This window comes from Lissotriton helveticus, chromosome 7, assembly GCF_964261635.1.
Source record: "Lissotriton helveticus chromosome 7, aLisHel1.1, whole genome shotgun sequence".
NCBI classification, from domain to species: domain Eukaryota; kingdom Metazoa; phylum Chordata; class Amphibia; order Caudata; family Salamandridae; genus Lissotriton; species Lissotriton helveticus.
The window spans coordinates 1,266,433,434-1,266,460,951 of record NC_136068.1 but is presented as its reverse complement, the minus strand read 5'-3'; the positions used below and the strand labels follow the sequence as shown (position 1 = coordinate 1,266,460,951).

At 47.3% G+C, this 27,518-nt stretch overlaps 1 protein-coding gene across 1 annotated transcript in view; it reads right to left on the bottom strand.

Annotated features, from left to right (window-relative positions):
* Positions 1 to 27,518, bottom strand: part of LOC144769444 (polycystin-1-like) — a 640,821-nt gene that overhangs the window by 553,590 nt on the left and 59,713 nt on the right. The window contains exon 4 of the mRNA XM_078653538.1: positions 25,923 to 26,103. Coding sequence (XP_078509664.1) covers positions 25,923 to 26,103 — 181 coding nt within the window. The remainder of the gene's footprint in view (positions 1 to 25,922; positions 26,104 to 27,518) is intronic.

The following is a 27,518-nucleotide window of genomic DNA, read 5'->3' as shown; positions in this document are numbered from 1 at the left end:
GGTGGTGGTACTGGTAGTGGTAGTAGTGGTAGTACTGGTGGTGGTGATACTGGTAGTATTGGTGGTGGTGGTGGTACTGGTAGTGGTAGTATTGGTGGTGGTGGTACTGGTAGTGGTAGTATTGGTGGTGGTGGTACTGGTAGTGGTAGTATTGGTGGCGGTGGTGGTACTGGTAGCGGTAGTACTGGTGGTGGTGGTACTGGTAGCAGTAGCATTGGTGGTGGTGGTACTGCTGGCCGTAGTACTGGTAGTGGTAGTACTGGTGGTGGTGGTACTGGTGGTGGTAGTACTGGTGGTGGTGGTGGTATTGGTAGTGGTAATACTGGTAGTGGTAGTACTGGTGGTCGTGGTACTGGTAGTACTGGTGGTGGTGGTAGTGGTAGTACTGGTGGCTGTAGTACTGGTAGTACTGGTGGTGGTGGTGGTGGTACTGGTAGTGGTAGTACTGGTGGTGGTGGTGGTACTGGTAGTACTGGTGGTGGTAGTACTGGTGGTGGTGGTACTGGTGGTGGTGGTACTGGTACTGGTAGTACTGGTAGTGGTAGTACTGGTAGTGGTGGTGCTGGTGGTGGTGGTACTGGTAGTACTGGTGGTGGTGGTGGTGGTGGTGGTAGTGGTAGTACTGGTGGCTGTAGTAGTGGTAGTACTGGTGGCTGTAGTAGTGGTAGTACTGCTGGTGGTAGTACTGATGGTGGTAGTACTGGTAGTACTGGTGGTGGTGGTACTGGTAGTGGTAGTACTGGTGGTGGTAGTACTGGTAGTGGTCGTATTGGTGGTGGTGGTGGTACTGGTAGTGGTAGTATTGGTGGTGGTACTGGTAGCGGTAGTACTGGTGGTGGTGGTACTGGTAGCAGTAGCATTGGTGGTGGTGGTACTGCTGGCCGTAGTACTGGTAGTGGTAGTACTGGTGGTGGTGGTACTGGTGGTGGTAGTACTGGTGGTGGTAGTGGTATTGGTAGTGGTAGTACTGGTAGTGGTAGTTCTGGTGGTCGTGGTACTGGTAGTACTGGTGGTGGTGGTAGTGGTAGTACTGGTGGCTGTAGTACTGGTGGTGGTGGTGGTACTGGTAGTGGTAGTACTGGTGGTGGTGGTGGTACTGGTAGTACTGGTAGTGGTAGTACTGGTAGTGGTGGTGCTGGTGGTGGTGGTACTGGTAGTACTGGTGGTGGTGGCGGTAGTGGTAGTACTGGTGGCTGTAGTAGTGGTAGTGGTAGTACTGGTGGTGGTGGTACTGGTGGTGGTGGTAGTGGTAGTACTGGTGGCTGTAGTAGTGGTAGTACTGCTGGTGGTAGTACTGGTAGTACTGATGGTGGTAGTACTGGTGGTGGTGGTACTGGTAGTGGTAGTACTGGTGGTGGTGGTACTGGTAGTGGTAGTACTGGTGGTGGTGGTACTGGTAGTACAGGTGGTGGTGGTACTGGTAGTGGTAGTACTGGAGGTGGTGGTACTGGTAGTGGTAGTACTGGTGGTGGTAGTACTGGTGGTGGTAGTACTGGTAGTGGTGGTACTGGTGGTGGTACTGGTAGTGGTAGTGCTAGTGGTGGTGGTACTGCTGGCTGTAGTACTGGTAGTGGTAGTACTGGAGGTGGTGGTACTGGTAGTGGTAGTACTGGTGGTGGTAGTACTGGTGGTGGTAGTACTGGTAGTGGTGGTACTGGTGGTGGTGGTACTGGTAGCGGTAGTACTGGTGATGGTGGTACTGGTAGCAGTAGCATTGGTGGTGGTGGTACTGCTGGCCGTAGTACTGGTAGTGGTAGTACTGGTGGTGGTGGTACTGGTAGTGGTAGTACTGGTGGTGGTAGTGGTACTGGTAGTGGTAGTACTGGTAGTGGTAGTACTGGTGGCCGTGGTACTGGTAGTACTGGTGGTGGTGGTAGTGGTAGTACTGGTAGCTGTAGTACTGGTAGTACTGGTGGTGGTGGTGGTACTGGTAGTGGTAGTACTGGTGGTGGTGGTGGTACTGGTAGTACTGGTGGTGGTAGTACTGGTGGTGGTGGTGGTGGTACTGGTGGTGGTGGTAGTGGTACTGGTAGTACTGGTAGTGGTAGTACTGGTAGTGGTGGTGCTGGTGGTGGTGGTACTGGTAGTACTGGTGGTGGTGGTGGTAGTGGTAGTACTGGTGGCTGTAGTAGTGGTAGTACTGGTGGCTGTAGTAGTGGTAGTACTGCTGGTGGTAGTACTGGTAGTACTGATGGTGGTAGTACTGGTAGTACTGGTGGTGATGGTACTGGTAGTGGTAGTACTGGTGGTGGTGGTACTGGTAGTGGTAGTACTGGTGGTGGTGGTACTGGTAGTACTGGTGGTGGTGGTACTGGTAGTGGTAGTAGTGGTAGTACTGGAGGTGGTGGTACTGGTAGTGGTAGTACTGGTGGTGGTAGTACTGGTGGTGGTAGTACTGGTAGTGGTGGTACTGGTGGTGGTACTGGTAGTGGTAGTACTGGTGGTGGTAGTACTGGTAGTGGTAGTACTGGTGGTGGTACCGGTAGTGGTAGTGCTAGTGGTGGTTGTACTGCTGGCCGTAGTACTGGTAGTGGTAGTACTGGTGGTGGTGGTACTGTTGGTGGTAGTACTGGTGGTGGTAGTGGTACTGGTAGTTGTAGTACTGGTAGTGGTAGTACCGGTGGTAGTGGTACTGGTAGTACTGGTAGTGGTAGTACTGGTAGTGGTAGTACTGGTGGTGGTGGTACTGGTAGTACTGGTGGTGGTGGTAGTACTGGTGGTGGTGGTAGTGGTAGTACTGGTGGCTGTAGTAGTGGTAGTACTGGTGGCTGTAGTAGTGGTAGTACTGGTGGTGGTAGTACTGGTAGTACTGATGGTGGTAGTACTGGTAGTACTGGTGGTGGTAGTGGTACTGGTAGTACTGGTAGTGGTAGTACTGGTTGTGGTAGTACTGGTGGTGGTGGTACTGGTAGTACTGGTGGTGGTGGTAGTACTGGTGGTGGTGGTAGTGGTAGTACCGGTGGCTGTACTAGTGGTAATACTGGTGGCTGTAGTAGTGGTAGTACTGGTGGTGGTAGTACTGGTAGTACTGATGGTGGTAGTACTGGTAGTGGTAGTAGTGGTAGTACTGGAGGTGGTGGTACTGGTAGTGGTAGTACTGGTGGTGGTAGTACTGGTGGTGGTAGTACTGGTGGTGGTAGTACTGGTAGTGGTGGTACTGGTGGTGGTGGTACTGGTAGCGGGAGTACTGGTGGTGGTGGTACTGGTAGCAGTAGCATTGGTGGTGGTGGTACTGCTGGCCGTAGTACTGGTAGTGGTAGTACTGGTGGTGGTGGTACTGGTGGTGGTAGTACTGGTGGTGGTAGTGTTACTGGTAGTGGTAGTACTGGTAGTGGTAGTACTGGTGGTCGTGGTACTGGTAGTACTGGTGGTGGTGGCAGTGGTAGTACTGGTGGCTGTAGTACTGGTAGTACTGGTGGTGGTGGTGGTACTGGTAGTGGTAGTACTGGTGGTGGTGGTGGTACTGGTAATACTGGTGGTGGTGGTGGTAGTGGTAGTACTGGTGGCTGTAGTAGTGGTAGTACTGGTGGCTGTAGTAGTGGTAGTACTGCTGGTGTTAGTGCTGGTAGTACTGATGGTGGTAGTACTGGTAGTACTGGTGGTGGTGGTACTGGTAGTGGTAGTACTGGTGGTGGTGGTACTGGTAGTGGTAGTACTGGTGGTGGTGCTACTTGTAGTACTGGTGGTGGTGGTACTGGTAGTGGTAGTACTGGTGGTGGTAGTACTGGTAGTGGTAGTACTGGTGGTGGTGGTACTGGTAGTACTGGTGGTGGTAGTACTGGTAGTACTGATGGTGGTAGTACTGGTAGTGGTAGTAGTGGTAGTACTGGAGGTGGTGGTACTGGTAGTGGTAGTACTGGTGGTGGTAGTACTGGTGGTGGTAGTACTGGTAGTGGTGGTGCTGGTGGTGGTGGTACTGGTAGTACTGGTGGTGGTGGTGGTAGTGGTAGTACTGGTGGCTGTAGTAGTGGTAGTACTGGTGGCTGTAGTAGTGGTAGTACTGCTGGTGTTAGTGCTGGTAGTACTGATGGTGGTAGTACTGGTAGTACTGGTGGTGGTGGTACTGGTAGTGGTAGTACTGGTGATGGTGGTACTGGTAGTGGTAGTACTGGTGGTGGTGGTACTGGTAGTACTGGTGGTGGTGGTACTGGTAGTGGTAGTAGTGGTAGTACTGGAGGTGGTGGTACTGGTAGTGGTAGTACTGGTGGTGGTAGTACTGGTGGTGGTAGTACTGGTAGTGGTGGTACTGGTAGTGGTAGTACTGGTGGTGGTGGTACTGGTAGTGGTAGTACTGGTGGTGGTACCGGTAGTGGTAGTGCTAGTGGTGGTGGTACTGCTGGCCGTAGTACTGGTAGTGGTAGTACTGGTGGTGGTGGTACTGGTGGTGGTAGTACTGGTGGTGGTAGTGGTACTGGTAGTGGTAGTACTGGTAGTGGTAGTACTGGTGGTCGTGGTAATGGTAGTACTGGTGGTGGTGGTAGTGGTAGTACTGGTGGTGGTGGTGGTACTGGTAGTACTGGTGGTGGTAGTACTGGTGGTGGTGGTACTGGTGGTGGTGGTAGTGGTACTGGTAGTACTGGTAGTGGTAGTACTGGTAGTGGTAGTACTGGTGGTACTGGTAGTACTGGTGGTGGTGGTAGTACTGGTGGTGGTGGTAGTGGTAGTACTGGTGGCTGTAGTAGTGGTAGTACTGGTGGCTGTAGTAGTGGTAGTATTGGTGGTGGTAGTACTGGTAGTACTGATGGTGGTAGTACTGGTAGTACTGGTAGTGGTGGTGGTACTGGTAGTGGTAGTACTGGTGGTGGTGGTACTGGTAGTACTGGTGGTGGTGGTACTGGTAGTGGTAGTAGTGGTAGTACTGGAGGTGGTGGTACTGGTAGTGGTAGTACTGGTGGTGGTAGTACTGGTGTTGGTAGTGGTGGTGGTGGTGGTACTGGTAGCGGTAGTACTGGTGGTGGTGGTACTGGTAGCAGTAGTACTGGTGGTGGTGGTACTGGTAGTACTGGTGGTGGTGGTGAGGAAAATTGAATTTTGCCTTGTCATGTGTCCCTACGTGTTCCCCATCATATGTTATATGTGCATGATTAATATGCATATTAATCCCCTTGACCGAATAAAGATGCATTTACAGTTGTGTCCAACGTTAATATGTTAGTTATCCAGTCCCCCGTAAAAGCAACGTGAATTAGGCTTTCAGGCCTATGTTGCCAACGTCTCTATATTATGCACGTTAAATCATCGAGTTGCACCCGTTTCTAGGCCTCACAGGGCCCGGACACCAGATTCAAGCCTCAAGTCTCCTGAATCACTCCGAGGAGAGATGCAGCCCCGCCCGCATCCCTGACCCTTCACTTACTCCCTGCCAAGCAGCGCGGTGCCCGGCCTGGCCTGCCTGCCTGTCTGCCAAGAATATGTTATGCTTACAGTTATCAGTTCAGCTCCCCGGCTTCACATTCCTAGCTAACGAACCGCATAAATATCTTCATTTATAGTCTAGTCTTCCTGTCTCCATGCAAGAGAATTACTGAATTAATACCCATAAGAAGATTCATAGCACCCGCAATACATGAAGAAATATATGCATGCACTAGCCTTAGTGACAAGTAGCCTTCGCCCTGATGACTTTTAGATTCAAGCAACATGTACTCCAAACACGAGATATCAGATATGCTATAGGTACAGGTCGTTCTGACATCCCAGACTTTAGTCTCCTCTTCTAGTGCTAGGAGTCAGAGCCCCCAGCTCTCCCCAGTTACACGTCATGACCCGTTTGCGCGCACCAGTAGGTTAAAGGTTCCAGCTGCCCATGAAGCCCCCACCATGTATCCACCCACTTATGACACTTTTGTGACGTCTACATCACATGTTTCTGTGCACGCCCTGTGCCCGCCTTCTTTTCACGCCCATATGTTCTTATCTTCCGTTTGTCACTTGTTACGCCTACTGTATTCAATGCAACTGTACTGTTTTACTATATATATTGTATGATGTTAATGAAATAGGAGCTGTCCCCTCTTTTCCTGAGATTGTCCCTTCCTGAGCCTTAGCAGGTGATGGAACCCGATGTCCATTGGCTCGAGCCACTTAATTAAAGCCCGTATGACTCAGATACCACGGATTCTGCCTCTTATTTATTGAGCTATCATTTTCAGTTAATGCATAGAAAAATAGTACCGGTAATTATTTATTTATTTACCACATAATGGCGCCCGAATAGGAACGAGCCCCTTCCCCACGCGCCGGCGATGTAACGCAGGCCCCCTGACCCTTCTACAGCCGTGACGGACCCCTACTGTGCACGTGCAGATATTTCTGCTTCGAGTCTCCCTCAGGCCAACGGAGGAGACGGAGACTGCGGTCCGGCATCCAGACGAGGCGGTGAGGAAGGCGGATCGTCCCGACCAGAGCCCAAGCCGAGAGAGCAAGGTCCGAGGTATCCGGAGGCCCACCTGTTTCCGAAGCCCGAGGCGCATGCGTAGTGCGTAGCAGTAACCAGACGTCGTAGCAGTCCAGTCCAGTCAGAGGCCTTCAGTTTTGCTTCCCGGTGAGTACCGTTGCTGGGAACGTATCTAGACGGGTTCATTAATTTGTCCCCGGTCCGACGGGTTTGGGTACACAGATCCGGTCCGACGTGTTCACCTAGGTGAATACGGTATGACGTGTCTCTTTAGGAGACCGGTATGTTCTGTACTGTTTTAGCAGTGCATCCAGTAATTCTAGTAAGTCTGTTCTCTGATATAGCTCCTCGAGAAGTTCCAGTATTCTGTTTTCGAAGTATTGTGTTTTCAATGTATTCTGTTCGAGCTGTTATCAATGTGTTTTTGATGTCGTGGTATGAGTGATTGTTTTGCTATTCATTACTGTGTTCATTGTGTATTGTGTTCAAGTTCAAGTACGGTTCAAATATGCCTCTGTTTTCAAAGTTACGTCAGATAGGAACCAGAAAAGCGTTACTCGAAGAATCAGTTCCTGTCCCTCCTAGGGACAGTCCTGGACATTTCATGTATCATAAACATGGCTTAGATGCCATACTGTATCTAGACTTATGGGTGGACTACACCAAGGATCTCGAAGAGAAATATAGATGGCCTGTTTCAGGAACATGGGATGCCGAGTGCATCATGAGAGTAGAGGAAGCATTATGGAAAAAGAAAGCCAGACAATCCCAGAAAGATGCCATAGAATTGTGGCGTAAAGAATCGCACAAAAGAACAGAAAAGGAATTTAGAAAAGCAGAACTAAGTAGGGAATCCTCAGAAAAAGCCCAAGAAAGGGAATTACTAGAAGAAGGTGAACGAGTTAGAGCAGAACAGTCAGACAGACAAAGAAATGCCCTTATTAAAGGTATGTATCCCCTTCTCGCCGAGGGTTTGCCTAAGGCGACCCCGGAAACACCCCGTAATTTGCCGCCACCATTAGCTCTGACTAAGCTACGTCATAAACCGACTGCAGCTGAGATCTTTCTTTCTTCCTATTTAGACGATACTGTTCCAGAATATGCTAATACGAATCCTACCCCGCCTGTTCAACCTCAGCCCCCTGTTAATAATGTAATTACTGTGCCTCCAGCTGTTGGTCCCGGGAATCCTGTTAATGTGCCAGTACCCCAGGACCAACCCACATTACGTACTCCTACTTTACCAGTTACATTACCAGCAGCTGCACATTCAGTATTAATTGACGATTCTAGTTCAGGAGGAGCAGGGGGAGGTATTCCTATCACCCCGCCTCAAACAAAACGACTGACGCTCAGAGACGCAGCATTACAGCGCACGCAAAAGGTGGCTACGTACGAAGCCCTCAAAAGGTACCTTACTGATTGTAGATATGACCCAGTGCCAGGCGAGGATCACATGATATTATATTCCGTACGTTTACGGCGAGTTGCAAACTTTTTGATTACCATATCAGATATGAAAGAACATTTAGACAGAATATATCATTTCATCCGAACAGGGGAGAAACCAGAAAGTATTCACGAAGCTATGACACACAGGAAAGTCGAGACTCAAGGCATGATTTTACAATTTTTAATAAATTGTTTAATAAGAGAACAGGATCATCCTGATAAAGACAAAGACGAGATGAAGGTCCTGATAAGATGGAGCGACAATATAGCAGACGGAAAACACAAGACACATAATAGTATAGAAACCATGTACAGAAAGATTCGTAAAGAAATTATAAGCATACACGAGAGGGAGAAAGCAAGGAGAGTAGCCGAGAAAGAGAATGACACTTCAGACGAAGAAGTAGACTCCGAGAATCCAAACAGAATAGCGTATGTAGGTAGGACGAGACCTTTTGACAGACACACATGCCTAGAATACAAGAAAACTTTTCTTCCTCCTGTACCAGAACAGTGTTCTCTTGAACATTTATTCCAGGCTACCGATAAAGTTCTGAAACTACGAATAGGTTACAGTGAGCTTAGTACCATGCATGAACAGGAACTAGCCCGATCAGCAGTTCGATGGACTAGTGATTCTAGCACGTTTCCAGACGAAATAGTGGCCCAAATGTTTCTGAAGCTTCCGCCAGGCGAACAGCGACTGGTGGGTATGTACATGATCCAGCATCTCATTACACTGTACGAGGATCAGCATTCTGATCCAGGTCCTTTATATAATGTATTGAACGAGTTACTCCTAAACAGATGGAAAGGTCTAGGTACCGATTTGATTAGCGTCCTTTTAGAACAACGCCATAAATACAGAACGTTCCTGACTCCACATTTTGTTCCTGTTCCACCCCCAGTAGGAAAGACATTCTACATAGATAGACAGAATCCCTTGCGAGAAGTGCATCCTGTTAAGGGAATGGGGGGTGAGCTCGAACGAGTATTTGTTTACACCCCTATAACGAAAATAGAACTACTAGAAATGAAAAAGTTAGTGCCCTGTCACGATAAAGATCCAGCAGGGTTCCACCGTGAATTAAAAGACATGCTCCGTATGGGAGAATACACGTATCCTGATATCATCAAAATGTTAAAGGTCCTGCTGCCTGCGGGCATATATGAAAAACTCAAAGAGAAAGAATGGGAGGTGGGAGAGAAAAAGATTGACTGGACAGCGTTAGAGAACGAAGATAACACACGAGTTCCAGGTACTGGTCTCGGGGATAAAGCCAAAGAGTTGCCCGAACTGTTAATACAAGTCTTGCCAAGATTACTAGCCACGAAAAAGGAAGACTGGGATGCCATCTCAGCCTGTAAACAGAAACAAGACGAAGACACTAGTGATTTCTATTCCAGATTTGAGAAATGTTTCATTATTAATAGCGGTTTGAAAACAAGTAGTGAGTCGTATCCACATCTCTTTGTTACCAAACTAGTTGAGAATTCTTTACCACAAGTTAAAAATCGAGTATTGAAAGTCGAGAGTACCTGGCAAGCTAATACCCCGTCCCAGATGCTACAGATGCTACAGTATCACCAGAATCGAATCAGGGAAGAGCAAGAACACGAAAGGAGACGTATGAAAGACACGAAAATGAAAGTACTAGTTGCACAGTCTGTTCAATCAGACAGTCAGAAGAGGGGTGCGAATCAGACTAGTCATTCTGCAGCTCCTGTTAAAGGGACATGCAATTACTGTAAACAGCCAGGTCATTATATAAACGAATGTGCAGTTCTGAAACATAACATAGCTACAGGTAAGACGAAAGAGAGACCGCGTCCTCCTAGACAAGAACATGTTCCGCAGAATACGCAACCACCGCAGAACGCACAACAGACAGTTACAGTACCGCAGCCTATAGCTGCCACACAACACGTTACGCAACAGATGTACCAGTACGCACAGTCAGATTACCCAGAATATCAGCAGTATTCATGAAACAGCCTAGAGAGGGAGGTTGGCTTGCCTCTCATTGAGGTTCCTGTAGATCAAGAGGGTCCCTATGTACACAGTCAAGTATTAGGGAAAGACAGAAAGTTTCTGATTGATACAGGGGCAAGTAGGACTACCATCAGTCATGACGAGGTTCCAGGGGCTCCACTCTCAGGCTCAAGAAATGTTTCCCTGGGATTTTCAGGAAAGCCTATTGTTAATGAAATATCGAAACCAGTTTCCCTAGAAGTTGGTCCATTGTCCCGTACTACAGATTTGTTACTTACGAAATCATGTCCAGAAAATTTACTTGGTATTAAAACATTGAAAGAATTGGGTGCAGTAATCTGTTGTTCTCCGGAAGGAGTGAGATTGTTTTTACGTGATTTTAAAGGACATTATGTGTTAAGAGATTTTGATCCAAGATTATTGAATGTACCACAGCATTTATGGGCGCAAGGTCCAACTGATGTAGGTTGTATGCACATTACACCATATCGTGTCACCCTGAAACAAGGAGTTGTATTACCACGAATCCGACAATACAAGTTACCACCTGAGGCTGTAGCAGCCTTATCGAAAATTATTGACGAGCTCATCGCTCAAGGAGTGGTTGTAGAAACTGACTCCAATGTATGTAATTCTCCTATCATTCCGATTCTTAAACGTACTGACCCAAATGCACCTCCAGTTTATCGATTAGTGATTGACCTTCGAGAACTTAATAAATGTATCATACCCCAGTACCCAGTGGTTCCAGACATTTCTTCTCTATTAACTACCATTGATTCTGAAGCTACGTTCTTTACTGTCATTGATCTCAAGAACGCTTTCTTTAGTGTCCCCATTCATCCAGACAGCCAGTTCCTTTTCGGATTCTGTTTAAATGGAAAAAGCTATAAATTCACACGTGCACCTCAAGGTTTCACAGAAAGTCCTAGTATTTACAGTCAAGCACTTAAAAGACAACTAGACAGTATTCACATGCCAACTGACACTGCCCTGCTCCAGTATGTCGATGATCTATTGATCACAGCCCGTACAGAACACGACTGCTAACGAGCGTCACTGACAGTCTTGTATTTCCTGGCAGAGATGGGGCACAAGGTGTCCCCTTCGAAACTGCAATTCTGTGTCCAGTAAGTGGTATACCTTGGACACTTGCTGTCGAAGAGGGGTAGACAGTTGACACCAGACTGTATCCAGTTAATAGCACATCTTCCACAGCCCAAGACACAGAAGGAGGTACGAGCTTTTATCGGCCTCACTTCTTACTGCAGACAATGGATCCCTCAGTACGCATATCTAGCCAAGCCACTGATACAGTTAACAACACAGGAGGCAGCGACATCGACTGTCCTCCCTTGGACCCAGGAACATACACTTGTTTTCAATGAGTTAAAGAAAGCTTTATGTAATGCACCTGTGTTAGCGACACCAAACTATAGTAAACCTTTTACACTTTTTGTTACTGAACGTGATGGTACAGCATTATCTGTTCTCACACAAGATCAAGCAGGACAACACAAGCCTTGTGCTTATTTTTCTAGCACATTAGATCCAGTAGCCCAGGCTTTGCCTGCGTGCCTCAAGTCAGTTGCAGCCACAGCTCTAGCTATCAGACAAAGTGATTCCATAGTGTTAGGACACTCCCTGACAGTACAAGTTCCACACTCCGTGGAAGTTCTTTTAAACCGAACACAGACTCAGCACTTGACAATTGCACGATTAACAGGATATGAACTGACATTGTTTCAGCCACACATAGAAATCAGACGCTGCAACATTTTAAATCCTGCTACACTGTTACCCTCGATTACATCGAACCCTGCCACACATGATTGTGTGGAAGTCATTAACACCATGACGAAGCCAAGACAAGACTTGACGGACATTGCATTACCTGATCCAGACCTGACACTTTACGTGGATGGTTCATGTATGAGAACAAGTACAGGAGAGTTAGTAGCCGCATATGCAGTGACTACTGAAACTGAAGTTATAGAAACACATCGTATTGACACCTTGTCAGCTCAAGCAGCAGAGCTCATTGCTCTGACCCAAGCCTGCATACGAGCCAAGAACCTAAAAGTAAACATATATACAGATTCACGTTATGTTTTCGGAGTCGTTCACGACTTTGGAGTCCTTTGGCAAGAAAGAGGTTTCATGACCTCTCATGGAGCCAAGATTCAGCATGGCCCCCTCATTCAAGCTCTTTTAGAAGCAATACATTTACCGACAGCTATTGCCATTATGAAGTGCAAAGCACATACGAAAGCCACTGACACCATTTCCCAGGGTAACGATCTAGCAGATCGAACAGCCAAGCTTACAGCTCAGACTCCAAACGTTCCAGTCAACACGACAAAGACAGATGTTCCAGTTCAGACGACTTGTATGACAGTTAAGGACCCTACACAAGACGTACTAGACATACAGACACATGCTACCCCAGACGAAATCAAGAAATGGTCTGAACAAGGAGGGGTCCAGACAGATCAGGGATGGTTGACGAAGGGAAAAGCCACATGGTTTCTCCCCGACTCTATGGTTCAAGTCATTATTAACACAGCACATAGTCCAGCACATTTAGGAGAAAAAGCCATGTTAGACAGCATCCAGAACCTCTGGTTTAACAAGCATTTACGAGCAGCAGCGAAGCAGAAAGTGCGTACCTGCATGATCTGTTGTCAGTTCAATCCAGGTAAAGGTGTCCCCGTGGAACAAGGTGGATTCCATCCTCCTGACCACCCTTTTGAAGTCCTCCAGATGGATTATATTCAGATGGATCGATGCCGAGGTTTCAAGTATGTCCTCGTAGTTGTATGCGCCTTGTCCAGATGGACAGAAGCATATCCAGTCCCAGATTACACTGCCGCGACCACTGCCAGGCAGTTGGTACGTGAGTTCTTCCCACGCTATGGTTTGCCCAGGGTCGTGTATTCAGATAACGGACAGCCATTCTCGTCCGAACTCATGAAACAGGTATCACTTCTGTTAGGGTACCAGTGGAAATTCCATTGCGTACGACATCCCGAGGCAGCTGGCCTCGTCGAGAGACATAATCAAACTCTGAAAATACGAATAGCGAAGGTCTGTGCCGAAAAAGGTGTAGATTGGATGGTAGCCCTGCCGGTTGCCCTCTTCCATATGAGAATGGTCGCTCACTCCCGATCGGGTTTGTCACCTTACGAAGTAGTGTTTGGTCGTCCCCCAAACCTGTGGGGTACACCTATGCCACGTAAAATCACCGATGTTGACAGTAATATGCTGACAGATTACCTAGCTTCCTTGATGTCTGCACTACTCTCTTGTCGTTCACAGGTCGCGGCTGCCTTTCCAGACAACACCCAGGTGAAACCGCACGAGGTCGTTCCAGGCGATTTGGTCCTCGTTAGGAATTTCGATCGTTCAAGCCCCCTGGAGCCCCGCTGGAAGGAGCCGAAACTTGTTCTGATGACCACAAGGACTGCCGTGAAGCTGGAAGGCAGGAAGGGCTGGCTTCACTCCAGCCACGTCAAGCGTTTCCATGGACTGTGTCCAAAGACTTTTTTCAAGGACTGCCCCGATACTGACTCTAAACTTCCCCTGTTAGAGAAAACTCCGCAGCAGGAGTATAAACTCAAATTGAGGTCTAGCAAGTCAGACAGTTTAATTGTTTAAGTCCCTCTCGGGTGAAGCGGTTAGACGGGTTCCTGACATGTATGAGATAGACCCCCATAGTGAGAGAGATAGACGAAACTCTAAGAAAATACGTTACTGTAAGAATCTGCACAGCAGATGTGTTGTTACATTATTGTTTATGTTATTTCTGAGTCTTACGATCACATGTATAAGTTATGTTTTACATGTATTTTTTCCTCCTCTTGGTTCGCATGTACATTTTTCCTCTAATGATACAGTAGAGCACACTTTTAGTGAACTACCCCCTCACGAGTTATCCTACCGACTTGCAATGCGCAACAATACTTTTATTCTATGTTACACTATTCACACCAGACCAGCAATGCCACTAATTGTTGGATGTGTGGTCGACTCCCCCCTTACCAGACACCGAAGGGAGTTCTGCCACTCTTTCCCTATCCGTTTTCACACAATGGTTCGTGTGGAGCATGGTTTATGTTAACATCATCCTTAGACGATAAGTCCCTTCTGAATAAGACATGTTTCCCAGACAAGGAAGGTCTTTCCCATAGGACAGGGTTAGATCTAGAAAATGAAGTATATGATCTAGGTAATTTCTCCTCCAACTTCATGGTTTTGAATGTTCAGTCCGAGACTACTCCAGATTTGCCTTCTATAACAGTTCTACCAGTGAAAGGCGAATTATGTGTTAGAAAGAATGGTTCAGTACACCTAGGACACAGTGATTGTACTACTGTGGTCGAGTATAGTGACAGTGGGAAATCTACTTTCAAAGCCTCACGTCATTCTTATTTTATATGTGGTCAGACCGCATATGTACGTCTGCCCCTAGATTGGGATGGAACATGTTACATTGCCTTCCTACTGCCACCAGTTTTCCTAGCCCCATCCGATTATCACAGAAATACACATCTAGTACACGTCAGACATAGAAGGGAGATTGAGTCCCCAATTGTCGATCAGACTGAAACTGCATTAGAACAGTATACAGATTTCAATAAAGGTTTCTTCTTCTTCATAGGTCCTGTCCAGAATAGTAAATTAATACGCAGGTTAACCAGAACCCTTGAAGCAGTAGTGAATGAGACTACTTCCGCCCTAGGTAACCTAACAGAAGAGCAGTCTGCTATGAGATTTGTTGTTCTTCAGAACCGCCTTGTTCTTGACGTCACACTGGCTGATAGGGGCCGAGCTTGTAGAGTCATCGGATCTAGTTGTTGCGTTTTCATTCCTAATAACGCACCGTCTGTATATTCAGCAATAACAAGACTTCATAAAATAGCCCATCAGCTACACCAGAATCCAGGCACCTGGACATGGTCCGGTTGGCTCTGGAGTATAATATCTGCATGGGGATGGAAAGTACTGTCATTCCTAGGAATAGTAGTAATGATCATATTCAGTTGTTGTCTCTGTTTACAATGTGGCCCGGCGATTTGCGGCTTGTGCGCTACATCTTGTATTCCACGTCCAAAGTCCTATTCCCAAAAGATAAGAGATGAGCAAATGATGCTCTATGAACAGATAGATGGTATCATGAATATTGATGTTTCATGAAGGAAACGTAGGGAACAAGGAGGGAATGAGGAAAATTGAATTTTGCCTTGTCATGTGTCCCTACGTGTTCCCCATCATATGTTATATGTGCATGATTAATATGCATATTAATCCCCTTGACCGAATAAAGATGCATTTACAGTTGTGTCCAACGTTAATATGTTAGTTATCCAGTCCCCCGTAAAAGCAACGTGAATTAGGCTTTCAGGCCTATGTTGCCAACGTCTCTATATTATGCACGTTAAATCATCGAGTTGCACCCGTTTCTAGGCCTCACAGGGCCCGGACACCAGATTCAAGCCTCAAGTCTCCTGAATCACTCCGAGGAGAGATGCAGCCCCGCCCGCATCCCTGACCCTTCACTTACTCCCTGCCAAGCAGCGCGGTGCCCGGCCTGGCCTGCCTGCCTGTCTGCCAAGAATATGTTATGCTTACAGTTATCAGTTCAGCTCCCCGGCTTCACATTCCTAGCTAACGAACCGCATAAATATCTTCATTTATAGTCTAGTCTTCCTGTCTCCATGCAAGAGAATTACTGAATTAATACCCATAAGAAGATTCATAGCACCCGCAATACATGAAGAAATATATGCATGCACTAGCCTTAGTGACAAGTAGCCTTCGCCCTGATGACTTTTAGATTCAAGCAACATGTACTCCAAACACGAGATATCAGATATGCTATAGGTACAGGTCGTTCTGACATCCCAGACTTTAGTCTCCTCTTCTAGTGCTAGGAGTCAGAGCCCCCAGCTCTCCCCAGTTACACGTCATGACCCGTTTGCGCGCACCAGTAGGTTAAAGGTTCCAGCTGCCCATGAAGCCCCCACCATGTATCCACCCACTTATGACACTTTTGTGACGTCTACATCACATGTTTCTGTGCACGCCCTGTGCACGCCTTCTTTTCACGCCCATATGTTCTTATCTTCCGTTTGTCACTTGTTACGCCTACTGTATTCAATGCAACTGTACTGTTTTACTATATATATTGTATGATGTTAATGAAATAGGAGCTGTCCCCTCTTTTCCTGAGATTGTCCCTTCCTGAGCCTTAGCAGGTGATGGAACCCGATGTCCATTGGCTCGAGCCACTTAATTAAAGCCTGTATGACTCAGATACCACGGATTCTGCCTCTTATTTATTGAGCTATCATTTTCAGTTAATGCATAGAAAAATAGTACCGGTAATTATTTATTTATTTACCACAGTGGTTCTGGTAGTGGTAGTAGTGGTAGTACTGGAGGTGGTGGTACTGGTAGTGGTAGTACTGGTGGTGGTAGTACTGGTGGTGGTAGTACTGGTAGTGGTGGTACTGGTGGTGGTACTTGTAGTGGTAGTACTGGTGGTGGTGGTAGTGGTAGTACTGGTGGTGGTACCGGTAGTGGTAGTGCTAGTGGTGGTGGTACTGCTGGCCGTAGTACTGGTAGTGGTAGTACTGGTGGTGGTGGTACTGGTGGTGGTAGTACTGGTGGTGGTAGTGGTACTGGTAGTGGTAGTACTGGTAGTGGTAGTACTGGTGGTCGTGGTACTGGTAGTACTGGTGGTGGTGGTAGTGGTAGTACTGGTGGCTGTAGTACTGGTAGTACTGGTGGAGGTGGTGGTACTGGTAGTGGTAGTACTGGTGGTGGTGGTGGTACTGGTAGTACTGGTGGTGGTAGTAATGGTGGTGGTGGTAGTGGTACTGGTAGTACTGGTAGTGGTAGTACTGGTAATGGTAGTACTGGTGGTGGTGGTACTGGTAGTACTGGTGGCTGTAGTAGTGGTAGTACTGGTGGCTGTAGTAGTGGTAGTACTGGTGGTGGTAGTACTGGTAGTACTGATGGTGGTAGTACTGGTAGTACTGGTGGTGGTGGTGGTAATGGTAGTGGTAGTACTGGTGGTGGTGGTACTGGTAGTGGTAGTACTGGTGGTGGTGGTACTGGTAGTACTGGTGGTGGTGGTACTGGTAGTGGTAGTAGTGGTAGTACTGGAGGTGGTGGTACTCGTCGTGGTGGTACTCGTCGTGGTAGTACTGGTGGTGGTAGTACTGGTAGCAGTAGCATTGGTGATGGTGGTACTGCTGGCCGTAGTACTTGTAGTGGTAGTACTGGTGGTGGTGGTACTGGTAGCAGTAGCATTGGTGATGGTGGTACTGCTGGCCGTAGTACTTGTAGTGGTAGTACTGGTGGTGGTGGTACTGGTGGTGGTAGTACTGGTGGTGGTAGTGGTACTGGTAGTGGTAGTACTGGTAGTGGTAGTTCTGGTGGTCGTGGTACTGGTAGTACTGGTGGTGGTGGTAGTGGTAGTACTGGTGGCTGTAGTACTGATAGTACTAGTGGTGGTGGTGGTGGTACTGGTAGTGGTAGTACTGGTGGTGGTGGTGGTACTGGTAGTGGTAGTACTGGTGGTGGTGGTGGTACTGGTAGTACTGGTGGTGGTAGTACTGGTGGTGGTGGTACTGGTGGTGGTGGTAGTGGTACTGGTAGTACTGGTAGTGGTAGTACTGGTAGTGGTAGTACTGGTGGTGGTGGTACTGGTAGTACTGGTGGTGGTGGTAGAACTGGTGGTGGTGGTAGTGGTAGTACTGGTGGCTGTAGTAATGGTAGTACTTGTGGCTGTAGTAGTGGTAGTACTGGTGGTGGTAGTAATGATGGTGGTAGTACTGGTAGTACTGGTGGTGGTGGTGGTACTGGTAGTGGTAGTACTGGTGGTGGTGGTACTGGTAGTGGTAGTACTGGTGGTGGTGGTACTGGTAGTACTGGTGGTGGCGGTACTGGTAGTACTGGTGGTGGTGGTACTGGTAGTGGTAGTAGTGGTAGTACTGGAGGTGGTGGTACTGGTAGTAGTAGTACTGGTGGTGGTAGTACTGGTGGTGGTAGTACTGGTAGTGGTGGTACTGGTGGTGGTGGTACTGGTAGCGGTAGTACTGGTGGTGGTGGTACTGGTAGCAGTAGCATTGGTGGTGGTGGTGGTGGTACTGCTGGCCGTAGTACTGGTAGTGGTAGTACTGGTGGTGGTGGTACTGGTAGTGGTAGTACTGGTGGTGGTAGTGGTACTGGTAGTGGTAGTACTGATAGTGGTAGTACTGGTGGCCGTGGTACTGGTAGTACTGGTGGTGGTGGTAGTGGTAGTACTGGTGGCTGTAGTACTGGTAGTCCTGGTGGTGGTGGTGGTACTGGTAGTGGTAGTACTGGTGGTGGTGGTGGTGGTGGTGGTAGTACTGGTGGTGGTAGTACTGGTGGTGGTGGTACTGGTGGTGGTGGTAGTAGTACTGGTAGTACTGGTAGTGGTAGTACTGGTAGTGGTGGTGCTGGTGGTGGTGGTACTGGTAGTACTGGTGGTGGTGGTGGTAGTGGTAGTACTGGTGGCTGTAGTAGTGGTAGTACTGGTGGCTGTAGTTGTGGTAGTACTGCTGGTGGTAGTACTGGTAGTACTGATGGTGGTAGTACTGGTGGTGGTGGTACTGGTAGTGGTAGTACTGGTGGTGGTGGTACTGGTAGTACTGGTGGTGGTGGTACTGGTAGTGGTAGTAGTGGTAGTACTGGAGGTGGTGGTACTGGTAGTGGTAGTACTGGTGGTGGTAGTACTGGTGGTGGTAGTACTGGAAGTGGTGGTACTGGTGGTGGTACTGGTAGTGGCAGTACTGGTGGTGGTGGTACTGGTAGTGGTAGTACTGGTGGTGGTACCGGTAGTGGTAGTGCTAGTGGTGGTGGTACTGCTGGCCGTAGTACTGGTAGTGGTAGTACTGTTGGTGGTGGTACTGTTGGTGGTAGTACTGGTGGTGGTAGTGGTACTGGTAGTGGTAGTACTGGTAGTGGTAGTACTGGTGGTCGTGGTACAGAAATAGCCAACACGTTTCGTCGTGATATTCTCCACGGACTTCCTCATGGCTACAAACCGAAAACAAATGCAACATATCACAAATCCGGCTCATATTCATGTTAAAAAACAATTAATAATACCCAAGTGAGAATAATAAATTCTCCGCCCAATTAAAAGAAAGGTGCGAGAATCAACATATTCAAATGAACTGTGCCCCCCACATATTGCAGTGAAATAGGAGTGCATTTAGACAACATCATGCTAGCAAGCCACCGTGTAACGTGAGGCACACTAAATAAGGAAAGGACGGGTTAAAAATATAGACAATCAATAGGGCATCTGATTCCTGTCAACATGCTCATGTCAAGTGTGTGACACGCCTGAGTGAAAACATCCCCCTCTCTGGATACAGCGCGCAGACTACCCATGCTAATACAAAGTGATTCCGTGCAGTTACAGGCGAGCACAATCATTGTGTAACTCATTCGGTAATCTGTATTTAAATACTGCCTTTTTTTCAGCCCCTAAAAAGCTGCAGACGAACGCGCGCCCTATACATGCAATGCAGAATGGTGAACGCGCTCCCACCATCTGGATTGCATTAGAAGGGCACCCTGACAGCTCCTAATTAAAATTAATGGACTGCCGTGCGCGAAACCGCACAGAAAATGCCAAAAATGGCGGACGAACATTACATATGCCCTATCGCATCAAGACTACTAAAAAAACAGCACCGCGAGGACCAATCACCATTCAGATTATAAAATAAAGCACTGCAAATGCACGAGCACAGAGGAATTTTTCCAGCACGAGCCAGAAACCCCCTAACAATACGGCTCGCAGCTCCTCCCCACTTCTGATGAAGTGGTGACGTCGCCGAGCCCGTAAAAAGAACTTGTGAGAAAGAGATAAAAGGACAGGGAGTATCTGAAGGTGGATGAAAGAGGCATGAGGCAGAGTCAAGATCAGGTAGCTTTGGTATTTAGTTTAGCACCCTGAAGTGCTAAACTCTGTGGGGAACCACAGAGTTCTGACTGGTGGAACTTCTTCTATCTCTCCCAGTGGGTACCCTTGACCTGACGATCCATTAATGACTGGGCTGCCAGATGATAGCGGTCATAGTATTAAATGGAACATGTCAACTGCAAGTTTCGTGGGGCGGCTGAACTTCTAATTTAGGGTGGGTCACCAAATCTGCCAAACTCTAAATGAAGACTTAGGGGCTTATTTACAAGCGCCTTGCGCCACTTTTGCGTCACTTTTCCCATGTTAAAAGTGAAGCAAAAGTGGCGCAAGGGGCTTGTAAATCTGCCCCTAAGTATTAACAGTCTTTTTCAAGTTGGACAGCCCCTTAGTAAATTTCAGCATTCTAAATCCAATCCATTGTTTGCAGAATTATTGACGAATTACTTAAAAAAATTACAGAATCCATTATCACATAAAAGAAACAAACTGCATACCAAATCTAAATGCATCCTGAGGAAGGCCCTGATATTCAAAGAAAGGCTGAAGTGGGTTGATAAAAACCTGAAGGCACACTAGAATCAAAGAACCAATAAGTATTAGAAAGTATTATCTGCTCTCCCTAGATAAACCAGTCCTGAATTTGGGCATAATAATACAAAAACATGTATTCAACTAACCAATAATGGAAAACATCTTAAACTGACACTAAGCAAGAAGACACATTTTCAGTAGTTTTCTAAATGTAAGGTGATATTTGGTTTCCTAAATTTTCACCTGAAGGTCATTCCAAAATTCTGTAGCTTGAAAGAAAAAATGTATAGCCAACATAATTTTCTTTTTTAAATGTTGGCACACAAAGCATCAGTGATAACGATGTATGGCATGGTACATACTATCTGAATTTATTTATTAGGCATGGTGGACTGATTCCATAGATTGCTCTGTGAACAATACAGGGACATACCATGGGGTAACTTATATATTCATTAGCTCAGTTACCTGTCAATGGTTAGACTCAGCAGAGCTTCAGAGCTGAGGAACGTGATCTTGACGACTAAGCCAAAGCCAGCACTTTCAATCAATCAGGTAATTATGAAGCGTGCTACTCACCGGTGAAGGTCTCAAGGCACTGGGGAGGGGGAGGTGCAGCTCTGGGTCAGTCGAAGAGCCAGATCTTGAGGTTCTTACTGAAGGTGTGCAGAGTGAGGGAGCGTCCGATGTTGATCAGGAGCTTGTTCCAGGCCTTAGCCGCGATGTAGGAGAAGGCTCTTCCACCTGCTCTGGTTCTGCGGATGTGCGGGGTTTGTGCAAGGGTGAGGTCGGCGGAGCGGAGGTTTCTCCTGGGTATGTGGAAGTAGATTATTTTATTGAGGTATTTGGGTCCGGTGTTTTGGAGAGATTTATAGGTGTGGTTGAGTAGCTTGAAAGTTACTCTCTTCTCGACGGGGAGCCAGTGGAGGTCTCGCAGAGGTTGGGTGATGTGTTCATATCGTGGGATGCCGAGGACGAGTCTGGCCGCGGTGTTCTGGATGGTCTGGAGTTTGCGATTCCAGCGTAGAGGGCATTTCCATAGTCCAGTCTGCTTGTTATGAGTGCGTGGGTGATGGTCTTTCTGGATTCGGGGGGGGGGGATACATTTGAAGGTCTTGCGAAGGATGCGGAGGGTGTTGAAGCAGGTGGAGGTGACGACGTTGATTTGGCGGGTCATGGTGAGGGAGGAGTTGAGTATGATGCAAAGTTTTTGGGCCTAGTTCGAGGGGGTGGGGGTGTTGTCGAGGGTGGTGGGCCACCAGAAGTTGTCCCAAGCTGAGGGGCTGGGTCCGAGGACGAGGGCTTCTGTCTTCTCCGAGTTGAGCTTCAGAGAGCTGAGGCTCATCCCGCATGTAACGTCTTCCATTCCTTCCTGGAAGCTGAGTCTGGCTGTGTCCCATTCCTTCATGAAGGAGAGTCTGAGTTGGGTGTCGTCGGTGAAGGACACTATGCTGATTCCATTCTGTCTGACCATGGCGGCGAGGGGAGCCATGTAGATGTTGAAGAGCATGGAACTGAGCGACGGTCCTTGGGGTACTCCGCAGTTTATGTCTATGGGTTCGGAGAGGGAGGACGGAAGTCTGATCCTTTGGGTTTTGCCGGCGAGGAAGGAGCGGAGCCAGTCGAGAGCTTTTTCCTGCATCCTGGCATCGTGGAGTCTGGCTGTGAGAGTGTGGTGGGAGACGGTGTCGAAGGCTGCAGAGAGGTCTAGTGGGATAAAGGCCGCGTTGTGGCCTAGGTCGAGGAGCGTGCAGATGTCGTCTATGGCTGCGAGGAGGGCGGTCTCGGTGCTGTGCTTGCTGCTAAATCTGGATTGGGAAGGGTCGAGGATGGCGTTCTCCTCGATGAAGTTTGTCAGCTGGGCGTTGACAATCTTCTCAGTGACTTTGGCCGTGAAGAAAAAGCGAGAGCACTTTGATACCAAGACATTGAGGCATGACCTAATCTGAAACAGACAGGTACATCTGAATCATATAGCTAATCCCTGATATTATTAGAGCCAGTCCCACATGGGTTTTATGTGTGAAGCTCAACAGATTGGAAATGGGCCTTTGTAGTGTAGAAGTGAAACACTTTATGAAAAAATAGTGGCTAATATGCATTTGGTTTAGTTAGTGTATCTAGTCAGCATTAACAAGAGCGATTTCCACAAGATTACTCTACACTCTGCCCGTGGTCTCCCCAACTCTTTTCTTTAGCTGTTGAGCCGCTGGCAGTCACCTTACACACACACAGTCAAGCCTGGGGAATCACACTGGGAGAGGGCTGCACTCGGTTTCACTCTATGCCGAAGACTTACTCTTAAATTTAAGAGACCTACACACAATTCCTCCGGCCAAAGCACCTATATTTGACAGGTTGGCACCAATCTTGAGACTTACAGTTAATTGGCGAAATCATGCTTCTACTCCTTTGATGCAGATAGCCCGGACCCCACCTATTATGTTGGAGGTGCCCTCCTGACTTGGCAACCCGTAACATTGCGATGCCTAGGTATTCATGTTTACATAGAATCTGCTTGACTTGTTTGAAGGTACCTTTACCTGTACAGGGTCCTCGATACAGGCACAGTCGGCGTTTTGGAAATCATTCCTGCTTTCGGTTGCAGGGCGGATCGCCCTTGTCAAGATGATAATAATGCTACCTCACTCAATGTATTATTTTGCCAATCTTCCCCTTTACATCTCTAACTCTTTCTTTCATATACTTGAGAAGCTCACAAGGGAACTCCTCAGGCACAACAAGCCCTTTAGGGTGGCACTCTAAAAATGTCACTTACCAACAACAGGGAGGGCTACCTGTCCCCAATTCGAAAATTAATGTTTAGCCTCTCAGTTGCAATGGGTGGCTCGATGGTAGGCATGACTTCAACTAGCACGCACGGCCACAACGGGCCCAGCTTTGAGTCTGCATTGCATATTATACCTATTTCATTCCTGCAGCAAAATAACATCCGCGTCCCCTGCACTGTTGCGTGCAGCACACAAGTGCTATAAATGGAGTCTACTGCTCACTAAAGCTATCCAGCCATTTGCCCCTGCCCTTCCACTACTGGGTACCCCGAGGGGAGACTGAACCACTTCTGCGAGGTAGCTTGCTGCCTTGCATGAGCCAAGCCTACACACGTTGGGAGATGATATTTACCACGAAGGTTCCCTTACACCATTTGAGACCCTACTGGCAGGACCTGGTCATTTCCTACTACACAATTCCATGTTAGGGGCACTAGATGCATGGTGGGGCGGTATGCAGCAGGAACGCCCAAAGCACCTCACTGTTCAATATCTTCGTCATGGGCACGGGCTGCCATTTAAAGCGGTGGTTTAATGACTTGTTGCGCACGCACGCTGCACTCCTACTGGCTCCTCGACATTTCTCTTGGGAAACAGACCTGGGCCGTCCTTGCACAGATAAAGTGAGGAAAGCCATAGTTGAATATCCAGCGCTTCTTTCACGCAACACACTTTCGTCTAATACAATACTAAATCATTACTACCACTGTTCCAATGCCACTTGCCCTGGCGCTCCCTCCCCGATGCTGGGCTGTTACATATGCTTGGGGAAACTCCCTCCCTTCACCAATATTGGCTGGGTGTAAATGTAAATTGATACTTGTATAGCGCACTACTCACCCGCAAGGGTCACAAGGCGCTTGTACGAATACCGCTGTGGAACCCATCCTGGCTTTCCCTGTGAGGTGTCCACTCCTGGGCACCCCCAAGGTGGAGGCCAGGCATCCTTAGCGTTGTGGGGGCCGTTGTGGAGATTAAGCAAGCTATTGCCCAGAGTTGCAGAGTGGGACCCATGATTAGAATAGGCACCGAGGCGAGAATTATCAGGTCCGTGGAATTTTGAGCCCAAGACCCGCCGAGGCGGGGAATTGAACCCTGGTCCCGGGCTAGACCTCTGCATCAGGGTCTGCCGCTCTAACCATTGAGCCACACTTCTCCACATCACCACATGCTAGGCAACCTGCACGACATGACCCGTACCCCACACCTGGGAGGTCTGCCTGTTAGGTCTTAATCGCAGGGACAAGAAACATAGAGCCCGCATGAGATTCATGGACCTGGGTATTCTCCTAACCAAGAGATTGAGCGCCCACCGGTGAAAGTCCCGGTAACTCCTGTGCTCACTGCTTGGGAGCTCTCCCTGCAGGCCTGGGCCCGAGCCGAAGGTTCTGCTGTATACAGGGAAGACATGTGGGGTCTGCGAAAACATCTGGGATGCCATCCTAGCCAACATCCTAACTGCTCTGACACCTGCCAACGAACCGCCAGGCTCTGCCTCGTCTCCAGAGATTGCAGGCACCTCCCCCGACTATCAACCTATCGCCGGGAATGGTTGCTGCTCTCCTCTAAATATATTCATTTCCGACACAACAGCTATATCTTTCTTTGTTGATTCACACTGTGTCTCTGTAAGAATGCTCTTTTCCCCCTCTCCTCCTGTTATACTGTGGCTCGGACCTGATTTTGTTATTGTCAGTCTGGTTTCAATTTTTGTTATTTCTGTTTCATACATACTGCTTAATGAATCTTCTGACTGCTGCACTGGGGCCATCTGCTGTTAACGCCTAGATGCGTTATGGGTCACATATCTCTTATATATGATAGAAATATGCACTATTTGTATCCTAGAAGATGCAATAAAGACATTTAAACAAAAAAACAAGAGTGATTGCCACATTCCAGAATAGTGCATGTTTATTTGCCGTTCAGAAGGTACACTTGTTCATGTGTTTATTTTGCTTTCATGAAATTATTGAAATTCAGCTGTAAGATGTGGTCTCTGTCCTTATGTGCAAATGTAATTTATCTGTGGCTGCCTCTGGAAGGAATGTGTTTGTTGCAACATTGCACGGCTATAAGCTAAGCCTCAATTATGATGAATGAGCAGAAGCAGTTCTTTGTTACTCGAGCCAATGGAAATGCTATTAAAGTACGTGCTATTTTTCAATTAGTAGTGTGGTTGGTGCTGTGCAAGTAACATTTTAAGTGCTACCTCTCTAAGTAACATCATGCTATAAATTTGTGTGTTTTCTTTGTTAAGAACATTACAAAACGACACGAGGAAGAGCCAGAAATCGTTATCATCTTCTTCTTAGGTTGCCAGAACATTCTGCTTGTTGCTTAGAAAGAGCTGGATGTTCATGGTCCTCTCAGGATTTACACTTATTTGCTATTTTAGTATGATTGATTGCCAGATGTGCTAGTTTAATTTCTTAATGTCACATTGCATTAATGCACTTATTGTGATTTTGGTTTTATGTAACTCCCTTCACTCTAAAGACGTTTATTTTCTGTAATTAATTTTTTATTTATTTATAAAGTGCTATTATTTAAAAAAATCTACAAATATTGAGGACTGGAAAAGCCTTGTTGTGCAGGTTTCCTTGCATTAGTGTCAAAGTTCAGGGTTCTCATTTTCCTGCCAATCGACCCTCTTTAATTAAATTAGGGGTGGAGTGTCGACAGCAGTATTATAGCGCAGAACTTTGACTTGACAACAACCAGTATCTCGGTCATCAATTAATTCTTCTACAGAGATTAGCTGATTGCTGAATATATACACACACTTACCCAGAAAAGGCATCTTGCAGGAACACCTGCACATCATTAGACTGGACAATGGCCAGGTCTCCTCCTGGGGTCGCCTGGCACAGCTGCTTGGCCTCTTTCCAGCTCTCCTTGGTTTGCACCAACCAGTAGCATTTAAGGTTCTCCGGGTGGACTCGACCCCCTCGAGGACAAGATGTTTCATCTATGGCGCAAGGAAAGCAGGCACGAAACCAAACACAGATTACTAAAGTTGTACAGTCTCCATAAACCACAATTCTCAAGACACATTCCACAACAAAGCCCACTTTATTCCACTTCTTCACTGGTTACCCATCCTGCATTCAGCATCATTCGCCGACTCTTGGCTTGGGACAATGTTCAAATTGCCTCAGGGCTGGCTTTAGTGCTGGTGGAGCCCGATGCAACAATGACTTTTGGCGTCCCCACACCCCATGACTGCCTCCATGGACTCTCTCACTAACACAGCTCAAAAGTGCCCTTCATCTCTCAAATCATAAGATATTGCTAAACACAGCAGCCCCTCCCCCCTTGAGGTCAGCGGCCCTCCACAGTTCAGCGCCCAGTGCAGCCGCTCCGTTCGCACTGCCCTAAAGCCGTCCCTGAATTGCCTAATGCAAGAGCTCATCATAAAATTTCTAATTTCGGTTTTCATTTTAAAAATTTAATTTTTTGTCCAAAATATCTCTAACTCTAGGATTTACTGAACCTCTTCTGACATGCTTTCGCTTCCTCATAGTAAAGTGTCCCCATCTACTCACACCTCCACCAGGATCATGTTTGCTTGAAAATCATTAGGGTACAAACAAAAGGGTGATACAAAATGGAAAATAATCCAAGTACATACATCTAGAAATGTGAAGCAATGGATATAAATACGGTTAAAATAAACACATTTTTAATCATGTTACATAAGCATTTATTCTTTTGGTGTGGCATCCAGCGTATATTACTATGTAAGATATTTCTATGTGCATCATGACCTGTGGTGTGTGGTTAGAGGCATGCCACAATGTAATGCACGGTTCAAGAGCAGATATGCTTTTGAATGTGGGGAGCAGTCTCTCAAAACCAATCTGTCTATCTTGTCATGGCGAGGCACCCCATCCATCTGGCCAAATACGAAGTATGCATGAGAGCACTTGGGTACGTGAGTGATGGAGTACCTACGTTGGAGTACTCCTGTAGGCATGAAGCCCCACAGGCTGTAGGGTGCTCAACAGGGTTTAGTGGTAGATGTGTTCTTAACTCCCTGCATTGGTCGTCTTATTCCCCACTCCCGCCAAAATTCAGTGTGAAGCCAGGTACACCTATCTCACCTGACTCACCATCCTATAGCATGGGTTCTTCACCTATGCCCCACGGACCCCACGGGTCCACAACATATAAACAGGGGGGTCAGCAATTACTTTTTTTTAATTAAATTAAATAATATTAGCAGACTGATCAAGTGCACATTCTCAAAAAAGCAAAATTACGTTTGTTAACTTTTAAAATGCTCTGTAAACGCGAAGGAATTTGAAATTGGTTGGTGCCTTTTTCTTGGTTTGTGGGCGATGCGCAAGTACAGCAAACAGAATCTAGTAGGGATGATTGGTG